Here is a 20,635-nt window from a genome sequence, read left to right as displayed (position 1 = left end):
GGTACGGAGTGGATATTAGTGTACATGTTAACATGTATCCTCTTCGGATGTACCTACGCATTATCAATACGTATGAATTTCGGTTGGGCGAAAGTTTCGCCCCCCCTCCCCAATTGCCCTTGTCCCCCCGTGGGTTTTGGGCCAGTAATTTCCGGCTTTGGTATGTACACTTTTTTGCGGCATGTCCTTTTACGGCTTCTGGGGATCATCACGCCCAGCTAGCGCAGGCTATGGTGGGCGAATGGTTTTTGTGAATTTGTTGGTGTGTGTGTCAGTGTGTTTGTTTTTTGTGTGGAAAGTTTTAATTTCAATTGTCAGGAACAAATGTTGCACATGTAATTTATGATTCTCTGTGGCATTGCTGCGCCTCCGTTTTGGGGCGGCGGTTTGGATATGCAGCAGGTTGGTTGGTGTATTTTTGAAAGGGCTGTTCGTTTTGTTGCTAGTTGCTGGTGTTCACATCGCTTTTTTGGTATCTCCGAGCGAATAACTGTTGGGTGTAGCCTAGTCGTAAAATTTTATACCAGACAGGCGACATTTGTAGCCAATTGTAGCGATTGTTGTGTAGGTGATATTGAAAGCTTGGAGTTGAGGAGGGGTTTTAAGCAATGAATAAATTAGTAGCTGTTTGATTCGATCTTTGCTGTTATTGGTTGATGATCAACTAATCAAAACTTTAAACTTTGTTGAAAGTTTATTAGATACTGTCAAACCACCGAGCACCACATTGTATCTTAAATGTGGACAATCAAGAGTAAACTGAACTAGTACCGCTAGCAAAAAAAGAAAAGAAAATATCTAAAAATTGTCGGCGACGCCACTTAAAGCTTGCGTAAGTTGACGCGCAAAAAAATCACCCTACGGCAAACTAACAAACTGGTAAATGCCGAGACTTGCTCTCATTGAAAGTTCACGGCTCCAAGATAGTTATATCCAAACAAATGAACTAAAACGTCGCGAACCCTCGAGAGTCGCTCATCAACCATCGCGTCAGTGTGAGTAGGCGAAAGGGTACGGATGCGGGGTGGCAGCTGCCACCCACCCACACACACATCCACCCACCGAAACCGGATGGAAAACTTTGTTTGCAACACATCTTGACACCGTTCCATCGCAGATACTGGCATCGCTGCTCATTTAGCAGGAAAGTTGCAAAACTTTCGTTTTACTTGCAACCCCTTGGAGACGACGGTAGTAGAGCTTTCTCGGATAATAATGTGTCAAATAACACACCCCATGCGCATGCTTTGCATTTACTCGCTAGCACTCAGAGATGACAGCTCCTCCGGTGGAGTTGGGAAGGATAATACACGGAGAGAGTGAGTGTGTGCGTGAGAGAGAGTGAGAGAGTTCCGTGTATGCGTGAAGAGCGAGAGAATTGTAGCGAATGGAAATTGGAAACTGTGCGAATGGCGCGAGAGGGATGATGTGTCTGGTGCGCGTGGAAAATGGGAGCGCGCTCGCGGGCAGTTTTCCATCCGAATCTGCTCAGAAGAGAGGGAGTCGCTCCCGTCCGCAGAATCTCAGGGCCGGGTAGGCGTTGAGCTGCTGAAGATACGGTCACCATAGTAGCTGCAAGGGGAGATGACATTGGCGTAGCAGCAGCAGTAGCAGTGGAGTTTGTTGTTTGTTTCGTCGCAAAAAATATGGTACACATTCGAAGGCCACAGCAGCGCAGCTAGCACATTCCACCACGGTTTGGCGAGCGGTTGTTTCGGGGTTTCGCTCCCGTGTTGCTCTCGTTTCTCGTACGCAGCGTCATCGCACCAGGATATGACGAGCGGCGTGCCGCGAGGGTTGCAAAAAGAGACGGCATCCTGCTGCCGAGGATGTTTTTGGAGCCATCAAAGGAGACGAATGGTGCCTGCGCTCAGTTTGGTACAGCTTTTCACACTATACGGATGGTCGCAGGGAACGCTTCATCGGGAGTGCCAGAACGTTGACGTTTAGAAAGAAAGGAAGCTTACTGACAAAAAAAGAAGAAGAAGAAACAGTGAATATATTTAACTTGACAACCCAACGACGACGCTACGGTGTACTCGAGAGGGCGTGTGAGGTAAAGGCCACCAAAACAGGAAGAAAGCAAGCAAGCAGGGAAGAAGATTCTGTGTGTGAGTGTGTACGGTGTGGTGAGAGGTGGCAGCTTCGCAGGGCATAACCCGCACAAACCGGGGAGCTAATCAATCATCGATGTGTGATGGTGGTACACACCGATGAGGTTGGCTATTACTGTTTTTGCTGTCCTGGTCGGTGGATCATTTGTGTTTCAGGGGAGCGCCTCGACAAAGAAATAGAGGCGAGTGCGAGTGAGTTCTGGAACCGTGCCCCGTGTGCCGTCCAGAAACATTCATTCCATCGATCCGTTTCTGCGATGGGGAGGTGTCCTTTTTTGGTTGAGTGTGTACAGCGTTCGTATTGATGCTGCTTCGATGGTGTGTCCGTGTTCAGCACGGTGGGCGCTCGTTCGAAGATGTAAATTTTCTTCACCGATGGCATAGAACCGAACAAGACATGGTCAAAAAAACATTGTTTTTCTCTCTCGTCCCCTCCCATCGTCACATGTGTTAGACAGCAATTGTGGTATTAGTGGTACGCTCCCTTCATTGTGCTTGTGGTATGGTGTGTGCATGTGTGTGTGTGCGTGTCGGTTGTGTGTTAGAAGTTGTGCGTCAGTGGAGTTTTTTTTACTGCGACGAAAGATTCCTGGACTGATACAGTTTGATCAGATAAGAAGATGTAGGCATCCAAGCATGAATCTTACGCCTAGATGTGTCTATTCAGTGAATGAGAGAGCATTAATGGGTGGTGGTATATTAATGCTGCTCGAACCGAACGCGAAACGACGGATGTTATGGGAAACCTTTCACTTCCTGCAGGACAAATGATGTATTGTATTGAATGGTTATTGTTGTTTGGCTGTACCCCCGATCTGTCGATATGATTCGCCACCAGCAGAACATGAAAAACACAACACGCTTGTGGGCGCTAAAAACAGACCGAACATCCTTTTTTTTGTTCACCAGTTACTGTAGTGAAGTCATAAAAAAATAACGCCAAACAGTACACGCACAAAACGGTACCCAAGCATGCGAAGCAAACAGGGGGTCCGCCTCTCTACAAACGTCACCTGCAAAAAAGCATCCCAGCAGCATCCAGCGGAAACGAAACCTTTCTCAAAAATGGCACAAAAGGATGGGCTTTGAATTGGGAGGGATGTGTAGGATATAGTGGCACCGCTGCTGCTGCTGCTGCTGCTGCTGCGACTCCCAAGCGGTACTGTCGGAGTCAAAGAATCCCGAAGATATTTTCCGCACCCTGCGTGAGCGGTGGCTGAGATTTTACCTTTTTGTGAAGCTTTTTCTGGTGGTCGTTCTACGCTGCTGCCTTTCAAACCGTTCAATCCCACCACCCTCGGATGGGATGGTGGGCACATTTTTGGGCAAGAATTCCAAAACTCTTTTTGCAAAAGGCGCTCATTTGGCTAAAGCCTGGCGGCGACACACGGCTCAGGTACCAAGCAGCGGGCCATGAGCTGCCGTAGGAGAAGGGAAGGGAATGGAGGGGTGAGGTTAGAAGGGGGGTGGTTTTGTACGAGATTTTTCCGGTAATTTCGGCGCCACGAGGCGAGATGCGACCGAGATGGGAGAAACGTCGATCTCGCTAAGGTGGCTGCAAAGACAAAGTTTTTCTTACCAACATTTCACAACATGATGCTGTGCCACACCTGACTGCCGATGGAGCCGATGGGTTGGAATACATTATACACCAGCTGGGCAAACTGTTGGCTTGCAGAGGAGTTTATATTCGGCGGCATAAGGCCTTGCTTGAAACTAATCAGCAAAATGCAAGCGAAAAAGTTGTACGAACAAAGAAAGTCTATTGCGGGGAGTTTGTTTTTGATAAAAAAAAAAAACAATACAAAATTTAGCTGTCGGTTGTATTGGAAATGCATATTGACATAAACAAACATAGGAAATATTAATCAAAAGCTCTTACACATACCAGTTTGCTGTTTGAATAATACATAGTTTTAGGTAGCTTTAGAATAAATATACGAGTTAAGGCAACCATTTTACAACCATTTCAGCCGGAAGCAGTAATGATAATTAGATGGATTGTTAAACCGAAATGGCAACCGAGATTGACTTATCGATTATGGTTGAGGGGTATTTATTGATGGCATTAAATATTGTTCGATGGTTATCCATCGCCATGTTTTATTAGCCGAACGCCACTGCTTAATGGGTTGTGGTTTCCGATTTGGCATTGATTTGTTGTTGTTCCTTCCCATTTGCGGTAGTTAATTTGAAGCAAATAGGCCCATACTCTCTAACCGCGTAACGTGACGGACTGCTATCGATATAGTGATATTGTAGTGCCCAGAAAGGATTGCTCAATAGGTACATCGAATGGGAGAAATCGAATGATTTTGGAAGCCTCGAAGGATGGGGACTTTGGAATGATTTTTTATTTGCAAAGTTTTATTTATTTTTTGGGAACCACTGAAGAAATTGAGAATTACTGTAATAAAGCGTGCATTTTATTGACGGTGGCAAATGGTCCATTGCGACAGAATTTAGCATAAAGTTAAAGGGCAGTAAATTCTGCTGAGCAGCGTTCTAAGGCAAATGAGGTTTTTGGAAACAGTGGTTTGGTGTAAAATGGAAGAAGAAAAAAAAAAAACACACACACAGCAATCGTGATACGTCGAAACGTCGGCTTTAATTTAATTCAAATGTTTTATTTAAATGAGCTGAGCGTATCTTGATCTAAAGCTGTTATCGTAAAAGCGCTTCACCCCATGCCTTGTAGCCATTAGTTGCGGAGCATCATTATGACAAGCTTACCAAAAACAGTTTGAAGATACCGCTTTCTATCGCTCCTTGTCGCTATAGTAATTAAAACACGGCTACGCAGGTAGGGGGCAGCACCTTAATAGGATCGAATTTTCTCTTCGTGCTCGTTTTCAAGTCGTGCATAATTGGCGAAACAGTTGGCCGCCGCCGCCGCCGCCGCAATAGACACGCAACCGTAACTGATGCAAAACAAGCTGCCACCCCGAACGGTGGTGGGCACAAGATAAATCCTAAATTATACCCATCATCGCCTTTCGGCATGACACGCATTTGAAAGCGCGCTGATATCACTTAGCGCAGCAATAAAGCTAGACGCCGGAAGTGCGTCAGGTTGGTGGAAGCTGGAACCGGGTGGGGACCACTGCCTCCGGTTCGGTGCTGCACACGTTCAGAGGGTTGCCAGAACGTCACCTTCACCTTGGACCAACGTGTAGAATGTGTATTTATATGTGTGTATGTGGGAGTATGTGCGTGTGTCCGTGTGTGCGTTTTGTGTAACAATTTATGGCTATCGTTTTCTGCGGCTCCTGGGTTTTTATTGCCGTTGGCCATTTTATTATTATTGTTATCATTTGCATGTTGTGCCGCCGCTGGTATGGTGGCGTTTCTTTTGGCAGCAGCAGTAAGCGAGGTTGATAGATGGAGCGTACGGAGGTCGTAGGTGAAAGCTTTTCGTTCGTCGGCTCGGCTCGGTCGTGGTTGAAGCGAAGCGGAGCACAGTTTCTTGATGCCAATTTATGCTTACAACGACATTGCAGCAGGGAGCAAAAACACACGGGAAGACGGGAAAAATATTACATCACGTGCATTAGTTGGGGAGGAAATCTTGAACGGGTTCGGTGCGCTGGTGTTCGCCATCCGAGGCCCGCTGGGTAGAGGTCATAAAAATCTGTGCCGGAAAACAATTGAACGTCCTGGGATTGAGACGCCACAGCCGACCGGGGGACATGCTTTTGCTTGATTTATATTGCATTATTCGAAGGAAAATGCCGTTGCGTGCCGTTGGCCGTGTACGGTGGAGCGTTCTTTACGATGTGTTTGTAGGTGGTCGGTACTTACGGATAATACTAAATAGGTAGCAGATATGTGCGGGTAAAAAGCGGTAAAAATAAAAATGTCGTATAAAGGTGGAAGGAAAAATAATCACGCACAGGCTAACAGAGGTTACGACGGTGCCTTTGGTGGCAAATAATAAAGAGTTATATTTTCATTTCAGTGCTTGTGTGCATCGGCACATCACCGCGTGTGAGTGGGTGATCGTGTTTGTTTACCGTACAGTGTGTGTGTGCGTGCGGGTAGGGGAAAAGGCTATACAATTGTTGTGGAAAAGGAATAACGCTTGCTCAAAACAGTGGAAGTGCATAACGGAAACTCAATTCCTGCCGGTGCGGAGTAATAGATGGAGAAACATTGATAATTGCTGTAATTTATAGCTGTTCAAACATTGACCATACACAACGCGCCTGGGAGCTCCGGTGCGCGCAACCTTGCTCCATTGGTTGTGGAGCAGTAAACAACAACTGTACCTAATAAAACAGCGGAATTGGACGGTTTTCCTTTGTGCAGAGGAAGCAGTTTTGTTCATCGTAGGTAGGTGTACATTTTTATTTTCTCATTTGTAGCTTGTTTGTTTCTCGTGTGCTTTCACAAAAGCTTAATTAAATTTCGTACAGCATTCAGCAAAAAAGGCTCCGACCACCCCACGAGCGAATTCAGATGCAGAAAAGGAACAAATTTCAACAAAAATCATTAGATTGAGATCTAAATTTTGTAGCCACTGCGACTGCAAACGGAGAGGAAGAGTATGAGCCACTAGTTGACGTTGTCGCCAGGATTGTGACGCTGGTCGTGCAAATCTCTCGATGCTGATCTCGCACTGCTCAGTTGTTGGAAAAGCTGCTGAGGGTCGTGTATTTTCAGATTGGGGATGTTTTCTTTGCACTCTCTAGATAAAAAAACTGGCTAAAAATAAACATTTATAAACATGCCCCAAAGAAACAGGACGCCTAGCTGGGGAGTAGCGAGAGGAGAGAATGGTGTTTTATGTCGATCCGTTTTCCACTGCTTCGTCCAAAGGGAATAAACATCCTGTGAAGGTAACCACACCACACGAAGTAAGTTCATTGTTCGCTGGAGAAACGTGTTTACTGGAACCTGGAAATGAGATCGAAATTAAAATGGTATTAGTTTTCTGTTATTTAGATGCTGTGGGTAATATGCTTAGATAGCGCAGCAATAACTCTAATTTTTACCGGGAATGACAGGTTTTATCTAGGGGGTATTTTTATTTAGCTGGATTAATTTTAGCACATTAGTGCTAGGGTTTTTTTTTATTTACAAAAGCTCCCCATAGTACATACCATAAAATCGTACTAAAACTTTCACTGTATTACGTCGTTCTATGAGGTATCTTTGAATCCACTGATCTGTTTGAAATTAGTATCGCAATAAGAAGGATGTGGTTTATGGTGTTCAAATGCAGCATGACAATCGATGTAAATACAATGTAATTTACAAAAAAAAAATCAAGGTCATAAAAAGCTAGAAAGTTTGATTACTATCGTGCAATTGTGTGTAAAACGGTGCTGGTTTGAAGATATAACTAAAAAACATACAGCACTTAACGAGATGTAATGAACAAAGAGACTTTACTGGCCGTATATAAACATCAATAGTAGGACCTATGGGCGCATGACAGCGTTAGTCCAAACGCTGTGTGTGAATGTGCTAGCGAAAGAAGAAACTAAATATAAAAATATTTCTAGGCAAAAGGGCAATAACGTCTATGGTCGGTGCAAGGTTGAGTTAATTGTGCCAATCTTTTTCTATGAAATCAACTTATACATAAAAACCCTAAATTTTCAATAGTTTAAAACACTTAAAATCTCCTTCTATTTTGCATAATGACCTATGACGTCATACAGCTTTCGTGACTTATTCAGTACCATCCAGTCGGAAAGTCAGTAGTTATCACTGGGAAACGGTGCAAATGAGGATTGAGATGAGATCCATGAGATCCATGACGGGCATGTCATTAAGTCATACCAGTTGACGACTGCCCTACGGAGACCGCCCCTTCAAATATAGCAATTTTGTATATTGAATTAACTTTTTATTTTTCGAATGTTGTATTATTTTACTATGGACCTTCTCGTGAGTGAAAAAAAACAGGTTTTTATAACCCAACATGTGACAGTTACCGCCCATTGCGAAATATCTAAATGTATGGATTTATGTTTTCAACAATGGATTTTAGATTATGTTTTATTCACGAGGAACGCTAGTGTCGTATTTTGCCTCAGTTTAATATATTTGTATACTGAATTGCTAAACTACAACTGCAATGATTTTTTTAAACTTGATTCGGCAGCAACGAACTCTTACATGTGAAAAAATGCCAATTCAAATAAAATATATACTAATCATATCGACGTGATGATTGCTCATTACAAAATACATTTTTATGCGCTGGAAATGAACGGTTGTGTGATTTTTATGTGAATGAATCATCTAAACTGGCAATCATTTATCGAAGAATCATTATATAATTAAATGAAAATATGAATATCATTCACAAATGAGTGATTCACAAAAAAACGAAACCATTTACAAAGGAGCACAAGAAAATAGGTACCTGATCGTGCTTATAATCGTGCCCATAATGGAAACAAATGCAGCACTTGGCAGCCCGACCTTTGTACTCGTCGGCATGAAGACAAGAGCTAAGAAAAATCTCCATTATCCATTGTCGCAGCACAACATGGCAGTGGGAGTAGCTCGATGGAAGCAAAAATAAACCGGCATCATTGCAAGGAAGAAAACAATGTCTGGAAAATAGCAAGAATTTCACACACCAACGACTATAAGGCGAAAGGTGAGCATAACCAAGCTCTCGCCTCCGCGACAACGAGCAACAGTGAAACGTGGCACCAGTAGCAGCAGCAGCAAGCATCCTCGTAAGAAATCCGAAACGTGTTCCATCAGACAAAGGGACGGTGTAAACAAACTCTTCATCTTCATAAAACATTCTCTCACTATGCCCCCGTGCCACCGTGGCATGCTTGTGACGCGCTTACAGATGTACGCGTCCTGCGCCTATGCCTGTGCATAAAAGGCGTCGATTTGCTGTCGCTGTCCGTGGCTGTGCTTGCCCTGGTCCATTGCGCTTTCATTTCCATTTTTCTGCTGTGTCGTACCTCACCGAGGCGCACACTTAACCCAGAGCAATCAGGCGGGGGCTGCCATTCTATCGTTGGCTGCTATAGCTGCAGAGGGCATTCTTTCTTTTCTTTCGAGATCGTCTTGAAGAAAGCGTCGCATCGACGGGCAAATGGAAAAAAATTCAGCCCATGGCAAGGCTATCGAGCCTGATGAGATCCCAGAATCGCCTTGAAATGAGGTACGGCATACGAACACAAGTAAATAACAAAAAAAAAAAGATATCTTTCGTCCTCTTTTTCATCATCCATCGTCCATCGCACACTAACACACACACATTCCTGCCAAACGGGACGGTGAAAACAGAATGATAAAAAAGTAATCCAGCATCAAGCGGTGCGATCAATTAACTTCTTTTCTTCCATTTGCCCCGTGCAAAGTCACAGAGAACTTCCCAGATGGGACCGATTCCACAGTGCCGCAGGTTTGTTTTGACAGTTTGGTTCGGCACGGAAACTGCCTGAGACTGAACTGCACGTTTTATCTCGAGGGGGAAAACTGTGCTATTTTTTTCTTCTTTTGATGGTTTGTTTTCGTTTACTGTTGGTAATTTAACATCTATTTAGTCTACGACGACGATAGGCCCTGAAGATTAGAAAGTCTATAGTATTCATCTTGTTCGATTTGGTCATGTCGAAAAAGTGATTTAGTTTATAATGTATACACATTTATCCTAAATATTCTGTTTATTTTTGCTTTTATTACCGTTAGGTTATTTAATAAAATTCTGTAGTCTTAAATTCTGTAAAGAGTAGGATGTCTAAATGCACATTTAAAGGCCCCAAGATGATTTTTCTGATAACTTCAGTCATTGGGTTTCAGTAAAAAAAAAGAAAAAAAAATATCAATGGCAATAAAAACTGATAATTTTGTATTAGTACTCTTACAGCTTAACTCAATGTTTTAGAATTTTATGCTACATAAAACTTAAACTGTAGAACATATGAGCTAGATTATATGAGTAACGCCCCTCAAATGTTATGTTAAGAGCTTGTCATGGTTGAATGAAAATTACAAAAAAGTTTATAGTATATTTGTGTTCAATTGGAATGGGCATAATTACCAATATAGCAAAAATTGTATAGATAATTTATTTAAATAAGAAAAAATAATTGAAGAGAAGAGAAGAACATAATTTGAATAATAATATTACTATAAATATTGTAATAAATATCATACAAACAATTTTGTTTATAGCTATAAGACGGATTTTACAACGAAAATCATTTTATATAAAGATAGACAAAATTCCATGATTTATTTGATCAAACTTAATAAGAAACAGCTTTTCAATAACTACGAACACCGTCTACAATTTCACTAGTTTGCCATTATACCATGACAGCGATGTGCCACGAATCCTTTACTATATCAGTTTTCTTTCGATCTACTCACCCTACTTTTCCGAGTAAGCCTTCCTAATTGAAGAAGAAAACGTGCTTTCAGGGACAAAGCTTTTAAAGTTGTAGATTCCTGGTAGAAAAGTGTTTACCGAACAATTACTTCATCCTTCATCCTTCTGTGTTCCGTGCAGTATAGGGTAAATAGTACGCAAACGGATAAGGACAGCAAGAGTTTCGCAGATAGAATGCTAGAAATGTTGTGTACAGCAAACGCATCGAACGGAATTCGGGCTCGATTTTCTGCACTGTTTATTCTGCAGGATATTGTCGGGAGGTGTTCTTGTGCTGGAAAGCGCCGAGCAAAACCAGCCAGCACGAGATAGTTTCGTTCATATTTTATCAAAGTTTTTATTGTAAACTGATGTTGGTTGAAGGAAGAGAGGATGGCATAATGCTTTTAGTAGCCTTTTGCACACAGATAGGGTGGGGCAGTTTTCCAAACACCGTACGCTACGAGAAATTGTCCGAACAGAGACACCAGGCACGTTGTTCGCGGTACAGTTGCCGTACTGGCATTACGGGCGCAGTTGCCGTTATTTATTCGTTTTATTTTGTTAGCAGTAAATTATGTCTATCGTGTCTCAATCATGTTTATGGCAAAAAAAGGACAAGCTTAATTTAATCCCGCGCTGAGTCTTGAACGTTCGAGTCTCACGCACACGGTGCAGCTCGTAATTTGTTTCGCGGCCGTTGCGATCCTTGTATCCTTCCTCCGTCGGATCGGCTAGCTACATATAAAGCACAGCGTCCGTTGGCAGTGGTAGCAGTGCTCGCACGCGAATCGTACCACAGCATAATCGCATAATCTCATTCCTAATAACATTCGCTCTTGAACGAATCAATCTGTGGCAAACGATAGGGGCCAATAGGGCTGGCTGGAGGGGTTTGGAGGCAAACTAACTTTCGTAATCGTAATTATTTCTTTGATTGTTTCTTGAGCGCTACGGCAAGCGGTTGGAGCACGGTTGCTGATCAGTGTTTTCATGCCGACCATCGAACAAGTGAAGGAAAATGCGTAAATTATGCGACAGATTGCTTTCCGGTACGAAATGTTCTTTTCGAGCGGTAAGGGAACGATGCTCGCAGTCAGCGTTATAGCATGTTGGTGTACGGAAAATTTTAATTATTCTTTTTTGTGAGTCGTATTTTGTTGCATGTGTCGCAACATCTAAAAAGTTACGTATTACTGAATCGATTGTTCATCTATATTTGATTAGTAGTATACGATCATCTGAATAGCTTAATATACTATAAGTAAGCTATAGTTATAGTTTATACAGCTTAGTTGTTTACTAGCAATATAAAATAATTAATAGGATTAAATGATGTATTTAATTTTTACATTTGCATATGTATATATTTTTTCACATATTTAGTATCCTAAAATTTGTAATATTAGTCACAACATACTTGCACATCCAGGCACCTGTTATTAAAAATGTTTTAATATCAACCTCAAGCTTCTGCCAAAAATGTGTATTTCGTAATGGGGTTTCAATACTGCGCTTCATATGTTCGAAACAATTTACTTGATTTTCATATTACAATACAAATTTAGATGTGAAAGAAATTGCTACTAATTACGATGTCCTTCTGAACCGACAGGACAACGGTCTCATTGATAACGGGGCTTGGGTGTTCTTTGTCTCTTTTACTCGTAGATGAATATAATCAAAGTACTGTTGCGTGATTAGACGATTTTTCCCGTATGACTATCAAGGCATTCGTCACATATGTCTTTACATATCGTGGTTTATTATTATCACTAAATCTTTGTTCTTGTTACTATCACTATCAAAAAACATATCGGCAAATTAGATCAGAGCACAGTTTGTTAAACACTGTTGTTATCACGTTAATAAGTACTTCTACAATGCATTTCATTGTACTTCAATGCATCTAAACCAGATTAATAGGAGTTGTTGAAGAAATTACACAGGCATCGGCTTTTAGCAAAACAGCTAAGAATGCCTCGGGTGGTAAACTGACCAACAAATAATATATATTTACCGAGACATCCAAATCTACTAGAGGTCAGACACATTTTTAATGGATGCTATATCTCATGGTAATCATGTAAATTTAAAAAAAAAAGTCATGGCTAGGAACTGGATATGAAGAAATGCAACAAAAAACATGATCCGGAATTTGAAGCTGTCCGTAATTTGAATCATAGCGGTAAATTGCTTTTGTGCAGAATTGAAAAAAAAAAATAGCAAATGAAAAATACATTTCCATTCGGTATGTTTTGACTGAAAACCAAGAATTTCGACTAACACGGATGTTTGAGATACTTGTTCCACATTAATAATTCTTATCGAGGACAACCTGTAGTTACGCTTTGGAATGATGGTATATGGTAAACAGTTTACGTTAACCTTTTCACTCATCTATGTTTTGCTGCTGAAATGTTATCATTTTGGTACAGGTGCCTCATGAAGATAAAAGCTGCTAGATTATAATCTTCTTTTGAGCATCCATTGATTAAAGCACAACTTCCTGGAAGAGCGTCTAGCAACGGGACAGAAGGAGGCAGTGTGTAGATGACTCTGCAAGAACAGTGTGGTAAAATTGGTGGTGTGATGAATCACTTGTAAAAGTGTGGCCCCTATATAGTGTTGTTGAAGCTGCTGATGTGCACTGCTTCGCTGACTAACGGTAAACAAGGTTAAGAAAATTGATACCCAACATCAAAGACACAGACCATAGGATAACATGGGTTCAACGGTAGGATGGATTGTGGTTACAAACGCAAACAAGATTAGTGGGCTACCTTTCTTAGGATTGGCTTTCTGGTTAATGGTTGCACAGCGCATTCATTTTAAAAGCACTGAACGTACTCTTCCACTGTACAACACCATTTGTGCGTGGTCTTACCTGATCGATCGATATTTGTTGAAGGTAACAAATATATGGTTTTTGCGTCTTTGGATTCTTTAGCCATGATATGGTTGTTTGTCGTTATCGATAAATTATAATTTACTACTAATCGAGGTTTGTAAGGACTCAATAAACGAGTTATATTACTGCTCGAGAAGAGCAACAGTGTTGCCGATATGTAGACGATACTAAACCTGCTCGGACGAAATTGAGTACCTGGGTTATGCTGCAGGCTGGTTTGCTGACTTCCATGCAATAGCAATACGGTGCTGGTAGCAAACACAGATGTACTGAAAGATGTGATTATGTATGTAGACAGCACATCGTAACGAACATATCGGCCAATAGAAGCTTAAATTAATTGCGATACTATGGTCCATAAAATTGCAATAAAAACGAGAGGAAGTGGTATAAAAAATATCATTACCATTACGTTATACCCGTCACAGTCACAACACATACCAGCTTCCCAACAAATACTGATATAATTTGTGAATCATGCTTGTGGCATCCTATGCTTTGGCCTACAGTGCTCTTCCCAGTCTTCTTACACATGGTAAAAGTTATTAACATTCCGAACAGCAAAGGCCAGGTAAAGGAATCGTTGGATTCAGCTTGTTCAGTGCGGTATGTTGTTTGCAAATCGGACAGTAAATTGGAAATGGCTAAATGCATTTTGTAATAGGATCGCATTAATCTTGATTGCTGTCAGGAAATGGGGTCATCTGCCAATGTAGAAGAATGATATTTTTCACGGGTACAAATGTAACTGTTGCAAATCAAACAAATACTATCGTATGGATGAGTCCAATTCCATGTGAGTCCATTGGGTAAATGCTTATAACCAAAGGTCACGCGATGTAAAAATATTGCAATGAAGATCTTTTAACGTCAACGTTCTCGTTCATCTTTAAGCTTTTTTTATTGTATTTGTGATTGAGTTAATATAACCTAGTAGGGTCAGAAACAAAATGTCAGAACCGTAAGATTTTTTTCCTCAAAAAATCAATATTTAAGCTTTATCCACACAAAAACCAACTTTAAAACCATCAGATGAAAGTTCTTAATATTATAGCAGTATAGCATAGATGTGTTTGTTTAACCTCACGATTTGTTAAAAAGTGGGCTGTACAAAAGAATAAAACAAACAGCAAACATTACGGTTCACCGAAAACTATCCATTTTGCCCAAAACTGGGCGCCTTTCGTTGCTGCGAAACAATCTTTGTTGACATTGGTAGGCTCATCGCCCTTATATTCACACATGAAAGGTCACCATAGCGTGTCAAAGAGAGTATATGTTTACACTTTCAAATTTAATAAAACGTAGGCGTTACACTGGAAAAACATTGACCCTTAAAAAAGCTGCTAAAATCAATATAAGCTGCCCGGAGTTTATAACGATTACAGGGCGCCTCCATTGTGTGTAATATAACGAATGATGAACTGGGCGCCTCCATTGGGTAGATAAATTAGATAAATTTAAGATAAATTTGGCCCAAAACTCCTTTACAAAAGTTTATCGTTACATTTTATTAAACAAAACTGATATCTACATACATATAATGAAAGTCAAATTTAAATATAATTGAATAGGAAGGTAAATGTGCTTGAGGAACTATTGATTTAACAACGAATATCATAAAGAATAACATGGCGATGTTAACAGTATTCTGTAAACTTTGTTTACGAATTTATAACTTCAGTATCCCACAATAAGAAAGACCTAATAGTTGAATGTTATTTGCTCGACTACCACCTTGCGTTCTTCCACCTTCTAATAAACAAACTTTGCGTTGGTCACTAGTATCTTTTGTTTAAACACAGAATGGGTTTGTTTGCCAGTGCTTGTGCAAAGATCCTTTGATGGAGATGGACATTTCCTTGGCAAATGTCACTCGTGTTGTTGCCAGTTGACCAAGATAAGCTGGGAGATGCTTCTCGGGGATTAAAAACGAGATAAACAAATATAAATTTCTTCAATCCTACCGCAAAATACAACCAACTGGGCACAATGCTTCTCATCATGTGATTTATAGTGATGATGGCTTAATGCAAAGCTTTAATGCACATAAACTGAAAAGGATTAAACGCAACACACTCGACATTTAGCTCAGGATGCCATGTATAGGGTGCATATTTAAACCATGGCCCAGAGAATTAACAGTTAAATAGGTTTGTTGTTTTATTTCGTGGCAAGATATTTACGCTATCTATCTTCTTCTTTCTTTCCAGTCGGCTGATTGCTAAACGAATGCACCGAAACGAATGATCCAGTGCGCCTTGAACGATTACTCTGAAGTGGCACCTGAAGGGTAACAATCAACCCCTACAAACATTACCTGTTAGGATCATCAAACGCAAACTGGAACATAGCACATTCCAATTCATACCGGAACTGAAACCCCGCAAGATGAACCGACGGGCAACTGCGCTGTGTCTGACACTCCTGGCACTTGGCGTCACCGCAGGTCCAACCCCTGACCAGCCAGCAACAGGGAGGGATGTTGAAGTATTGTTGACTACCGCTTCTTCCGGCCTCTCTTCCGAACAGCCGACAGAACTGTCGTTAGTCGAGACCGTGTCTTCGTTCACGCAGCCTACTGCCGAAGACAGTCAAACGGAAGTGTCATCGTCATCTTCATCATCGTCAGCAACGTCACCAGAGCTGCTGCTATCGTCACCGGCATCAGTAGACGTGCCTGTGGATGAAGCGTCGCAATCTATAGCATCGTCTTTGGCGCCCGCAAAGGTGGCGGCAGCATCATTTCCGTCGCCAACACCATCGGAAGCGCCACTAATGGTGTCGAGCACAATTGTCTCTAGTGGTCAAACACCCACGGGCGAGGATTCACTTTCGGTAAGCGCCGCAAGCACTATGGGGCCGGAAACAATAGCAACAACCGAAGTTCTCGCTCCGAAGGATGCACCCAAGTCGCTGGAGAGCATCACAAGTACGGCTTCTGCTGGTACGCCGGAGAGCGATTGCGACGATAAGAAAGCATCTGACCTCGAGCCAGAGAGCGAAACTCCGGTGATTAGCTTCGGCATTCGGTTGTTCACGGTGGAGGTGGCAACCGGTACGGAACGTGCAAGTGAAGAGCAAATCGACCTGTCCAATGCAACTCAAGCGCAGGGAAATATGTCCAGCAAAAACACGGCCACGTCCAATCACGATGGTGTTGATCCGATAGACACTACTGCATCGCCGGCTGTTGTGTCTAGCACCGTGGGTTCTCCCGAAAGTTCGCCTAAATTACGCAGTCCAGAGAGCGTAGAAGGCAGCGTTACGTCAACTACAACAAACGGGCAGTCGACCGTTACGATTAATACGCAGGTGATGGCCAACGGAGCAGCTGGTGGTGCATTGGAGCTTCCCGAGGACGCACAGGACGATGCATTTTCCAATGAAATTCACGTCGAGCGAAACATGAAAAATGGTCTTTATCGCATTAAAATAGCCGAAATAACGACGGACGAGTTTGACAACGGGCTGCGCGAAAACGATAACGAAAATATGCTAATGACGGACACGATGGGTCCGCAAGGGAACCGTCAACCACCTTTACATAAATCTGTCTACCCGAGCAAGATTAACATTGATGATTTTTATCCTTCGAAGCTGGAGGACTTCAAGCCGGAGCAGGCACAGCAGCATTTGAACTCCGACGAGGAGCAACGCCTGCGGGAGAAGGATATTCTGCGTAACGAAGACGGTGAGCGATTGTTCGAGTCTACCATCATGAAACCCTCGGACATACTGCCGGTGCTGACGACGACCGAGGTGGACGAAAAAGCTGGACAGTTGCAGGAGCAACTTTTGGGAGATGGCATGGAGCGTCCGTCTAACGTTGGCACGGTGACAAGCGCCAGCAGCAGTAGCAGCGTAAGTAGCAGCAGCAGCAGCAGCAGCAGTATTAGTCCTATAAACAATGCGACGGGCCAGGATAGCGGTGACATTTCTACCACGAAGATAGAGATCGAACTAATCGATGACACGTCGGAAACATCGGCCAGCGATGAGCGTAGCAGCAAACCAACCATCGACAACATCACGGAAAAGCTTGAAGAGAACGACGAGGTGATTAGTCGTATCGAAGAAAACTTTAAGGGCTTCCGGGCTTTTGAAGGAACTGCTGGGGGCGACGACGAGGAGGAGTACCGCGATGCCGTGGAAGGTCGGAAGGATGATGAAGTAATCACGATTGCCATCTCCTCGGTTACATTTTCGTCATCGCAGCAGGATTCTACCCAAACCGCACCACCCCCGTCGGCATCCGTGTCGACAGTGGCCGCAGCGGAGCAGCAGCCTACAGATGAGGAAGATGGTGTACCAGTTAGTGGCAGTGATATCGTGAAGAATAGCTATGGCAACCTGTTCATACCACGACGTGTCAAAAGAACGACCCCTCGACAGCTACCAAGCTCGCCCAGTTAGGCAAAACTGCTCCGCTGAAAAAGATTGACTTTGCCGCCACCAAATTCAACACCGACAACAATGCACCGGTCGGGCTGTCCGATTCTGCTGATGGTAGCAAAAGGATAAGCCCGAGTTCTCTACTACAAAGTTCTACAACAGCAAGGAGCTGTACAGTGAGCTGCATCATCAGGCACTGGTCCCCAATCGTACGCAGACAGTAGCAAAGTCTAAAGCTACCGCGGCCATCCTATCGGAAAAGGATATTATTACCGCGAAAACAATGTCCAAACCAGCGCAGGCCATTTTGGCCGCTTCTTCCAGGAAGTCGTCCAGAGCGCAAGCAACTTCATCTACTGGAGCAGATAATGCGGGAGCTAAAGCTGATCTCAAGCAGCACACCTTAAAGACAAACTTCGTGCTTAATGAGCCAACAGTCCCAGTTGGTACAAAGTCGACCAAACCAGGCAGTGCGAGTGCTTTTGAGGACTTGCAACAGAGAAAAATAAAGTCGCTCGGTTCAGCTGCTTCGGCGATCATTGCGGCCACGGCAAAACTGGCCAAACCTAGTCGCCCTTCTTCGACAACAACTACTACGACCGTAGCAGCAGCAGCTGCTACAACGACAACCTTTAACTCGATGACTACGACGGTTGCATCGGCTGCAGTGTTCCCATCGCAACCGGGTAGCAATGATGCTAACCGGCTCGGTGTTACGACTGTTGGATCTAGCAGAATCGATGAAACTGTGCAATCGATCGGCGTAGCATCAAAGCCATCGGTACCGTTGTCCCGTTTGCACGAGAAAATTAATACGCTCGATTGTGAAATTCAAAGCATTGCTCCTGATTCGAGCGTTTGGCGGGGCAACGAAACGCACGAGCTGCAGCTACCGGCCATGGTGAGTAGCTTATGGATAATTAAAGTTAGTTGATGCTTTTAATCACTGCTGAAAAGTTTTGTCTCTAGTCTGAGTGGAGCTAATTCACTTAACTAATGTTTGCTTAAAAGCATGTTATCGCTTTTTATATAACTAGGATTATGATTATTTAAAAAAAAAGGACTACATCCTTTAAAGAATGGATTGAAATTAACATAATGCTTTTCATGTAGGCGTAGATAATTAAGATTATAAGTATTTTGAAAAAAGGGCTACATCCTTTTAAAGAATGGATTGAAATTAACATAATGCTTTTCACGTAGGCGCATTTAGTTGCAGAAGTGCAATTAAATAACACGCCCTAAACAATCTAACGATAATGCAAATAAATCGTAACATTCATAGAAGCTTTTCAAATCTATGCGCGCGACTGGAAACATAAGCTCAATGAACAAGATGGTGGCACTGGAAGCCAATAAGAGTAAACTTATCCATTTGTTTAGTTGAGTAGTTGCTGTGCTTTGGTATGGGCTCTGTCCCAAACAACGTCCACCGTTCTGGCTGATGCTTCAGAAGTCTGAAACATTGTATCCACCCAATAAGCTAACCGGAATCCACCGTAGTCTGATAAAAAGCACGCCCTTTCACGAGCTGTACATAGCCACGGTGCTGGGAAAAAGGGGAAAACTAATTCAATTAATTTTGCTATCGCTTCCTTTATGGAGTCGTATTTTTTTATTTGTTGATTTAGCTTTGTTCTGGTTGAATACATTAGCTATATCTTCAAAATGCAGTTTTATGCGAGCAACGGTATGAGAAGTATCTTTTTCATGGGTGTGTATTGGGCGAACGGGGTGCTTTGTGGGTGTTGGTTGGAAATGAAATGTGTCGCAAGGCAGGTTGTGGATATTAATTTAACGAGTATTTGGTAACGTTCAAGATAAGACTTAATACAAAAAGAAATAAACAAATATTTTAAAGAAGAAAAACATAATCCTCTCTTCTTCTTCTTTTTGGCGTAACGTCATACGTGGTCATATCCACGGCTATATAGGCTTTCGAGACTTTATTACTACTATGGAAACTGGATGGCCGATCCATAGGAGACTTGAACTCACGACGGACATGTAGTTATACCAACGATTCTTGCATAGGATAGATGCATGACAAACATGAAACTGAATGCTAGATTTGCAAGATTATTGATCAATTCCACCAACTATAAATTGTAAGTGTAATTTGCCTATTGACAACAACTTTTATAATTAAAATGGTAAACTACTACTCGGATTTTTAGTGCTAAAATAGGATTTACTATGGTGTTTTATTTGAAACGCTGTTTCTTTATTAATTAGATAATTGATGTTTTATACATTCTGAGATAAATCCGAAAATGAAGTCCTGGTTGTGTTCCCCGCACACATTTGGGAAACAGGTTCATACGACAATGTCAAATCTCAATATTTAAGATATTTGGTTTTTCTTGAAACCTTTTTTCTAAACCTTTAATATTTACCAGCAGTCGTTGGTTATGTAGCAAAGTTGGAAAAAAATAATATTTGCGACAATCTCTTTATATTTAAAGTTTCCCCATCGAGCCGAACGCTTGAACCTTAACGAAGATATTTTGTGTTTCGTTAAGAACGGTAAAACATGACAGGGCTGTGCATTTCGATTAGTACGGTACCTTCGACTTGTACCGTGGTTTTTTACTCTAGATAAGCTCGACAGCATAAAATCTGACATGTTAAATCAGAAAACAATGCACACAAGTGATATGAGGCAACTGTCGAGAACTGCCGATGGAACGAACTGGAAAGAAAAAAATAATAAAAACAACAGAACAATCTTATCCAACCGCATTACGGTGCCGGGATGATAAAACGCACCGTACACCGCTTGCTTTATCTTCCGTTCACTTGTCAACAACAGCCGGAATACACCGTTTTGAATGCGCCATTTACGATGTGTCTTTTCATGCC

General features: G+C 42.2%; 1 protein-coding gene across 1 annotated transcript in view; it reads left to right on the top strand.

The window, feature by feature from the left end:
• The first annotated feature begins 1,864 nt into the window (after positions 1-1,864).
• Positions 1,865-20,635, top strand: part of LOC120904867 (serine-rich adhesin for platelets-like) — a 48,223-nt gene continuing 29,452 nt past the window's right edge. The window contains 5 exon segments of the mRNA XM_040315294.1: positions 1,865-2,056; positions 6,073-6,446; positions 15,592-17,750; positions 17,753-17,890; positions 17,893-18,674. Of these exon segments, the coding sequence (XP_040171228.1) occupies positions 15,770-17,750; positions 17,753-17,890; positions 17,893-18,674 (2,901 nt within the window). The 5' untranslated portion in view covers positions 1,865-2,056; positions 6,073-6,446; positions 15,592-15,769.

The sequence above is a fragment of the Anopheles arabiensis genome, chromosome 3, assembly GCF_016920715.1.
Source record: "Anopheles arabiensis isolate DONGOLA chromosome 3, AaraD3, whole genome shotgun sequence".
Taxonomy (NCBI): Eukaryota; Metazoa; Arthropoda; class Insecta; order Diptera; family Culicidae; genus Anopheles; species Anopheles arabiensis.
Note: the sequence above shows the minus strand (reverse complement) of the source record. Positions and strands in the feature narration are given on the sequence as shown.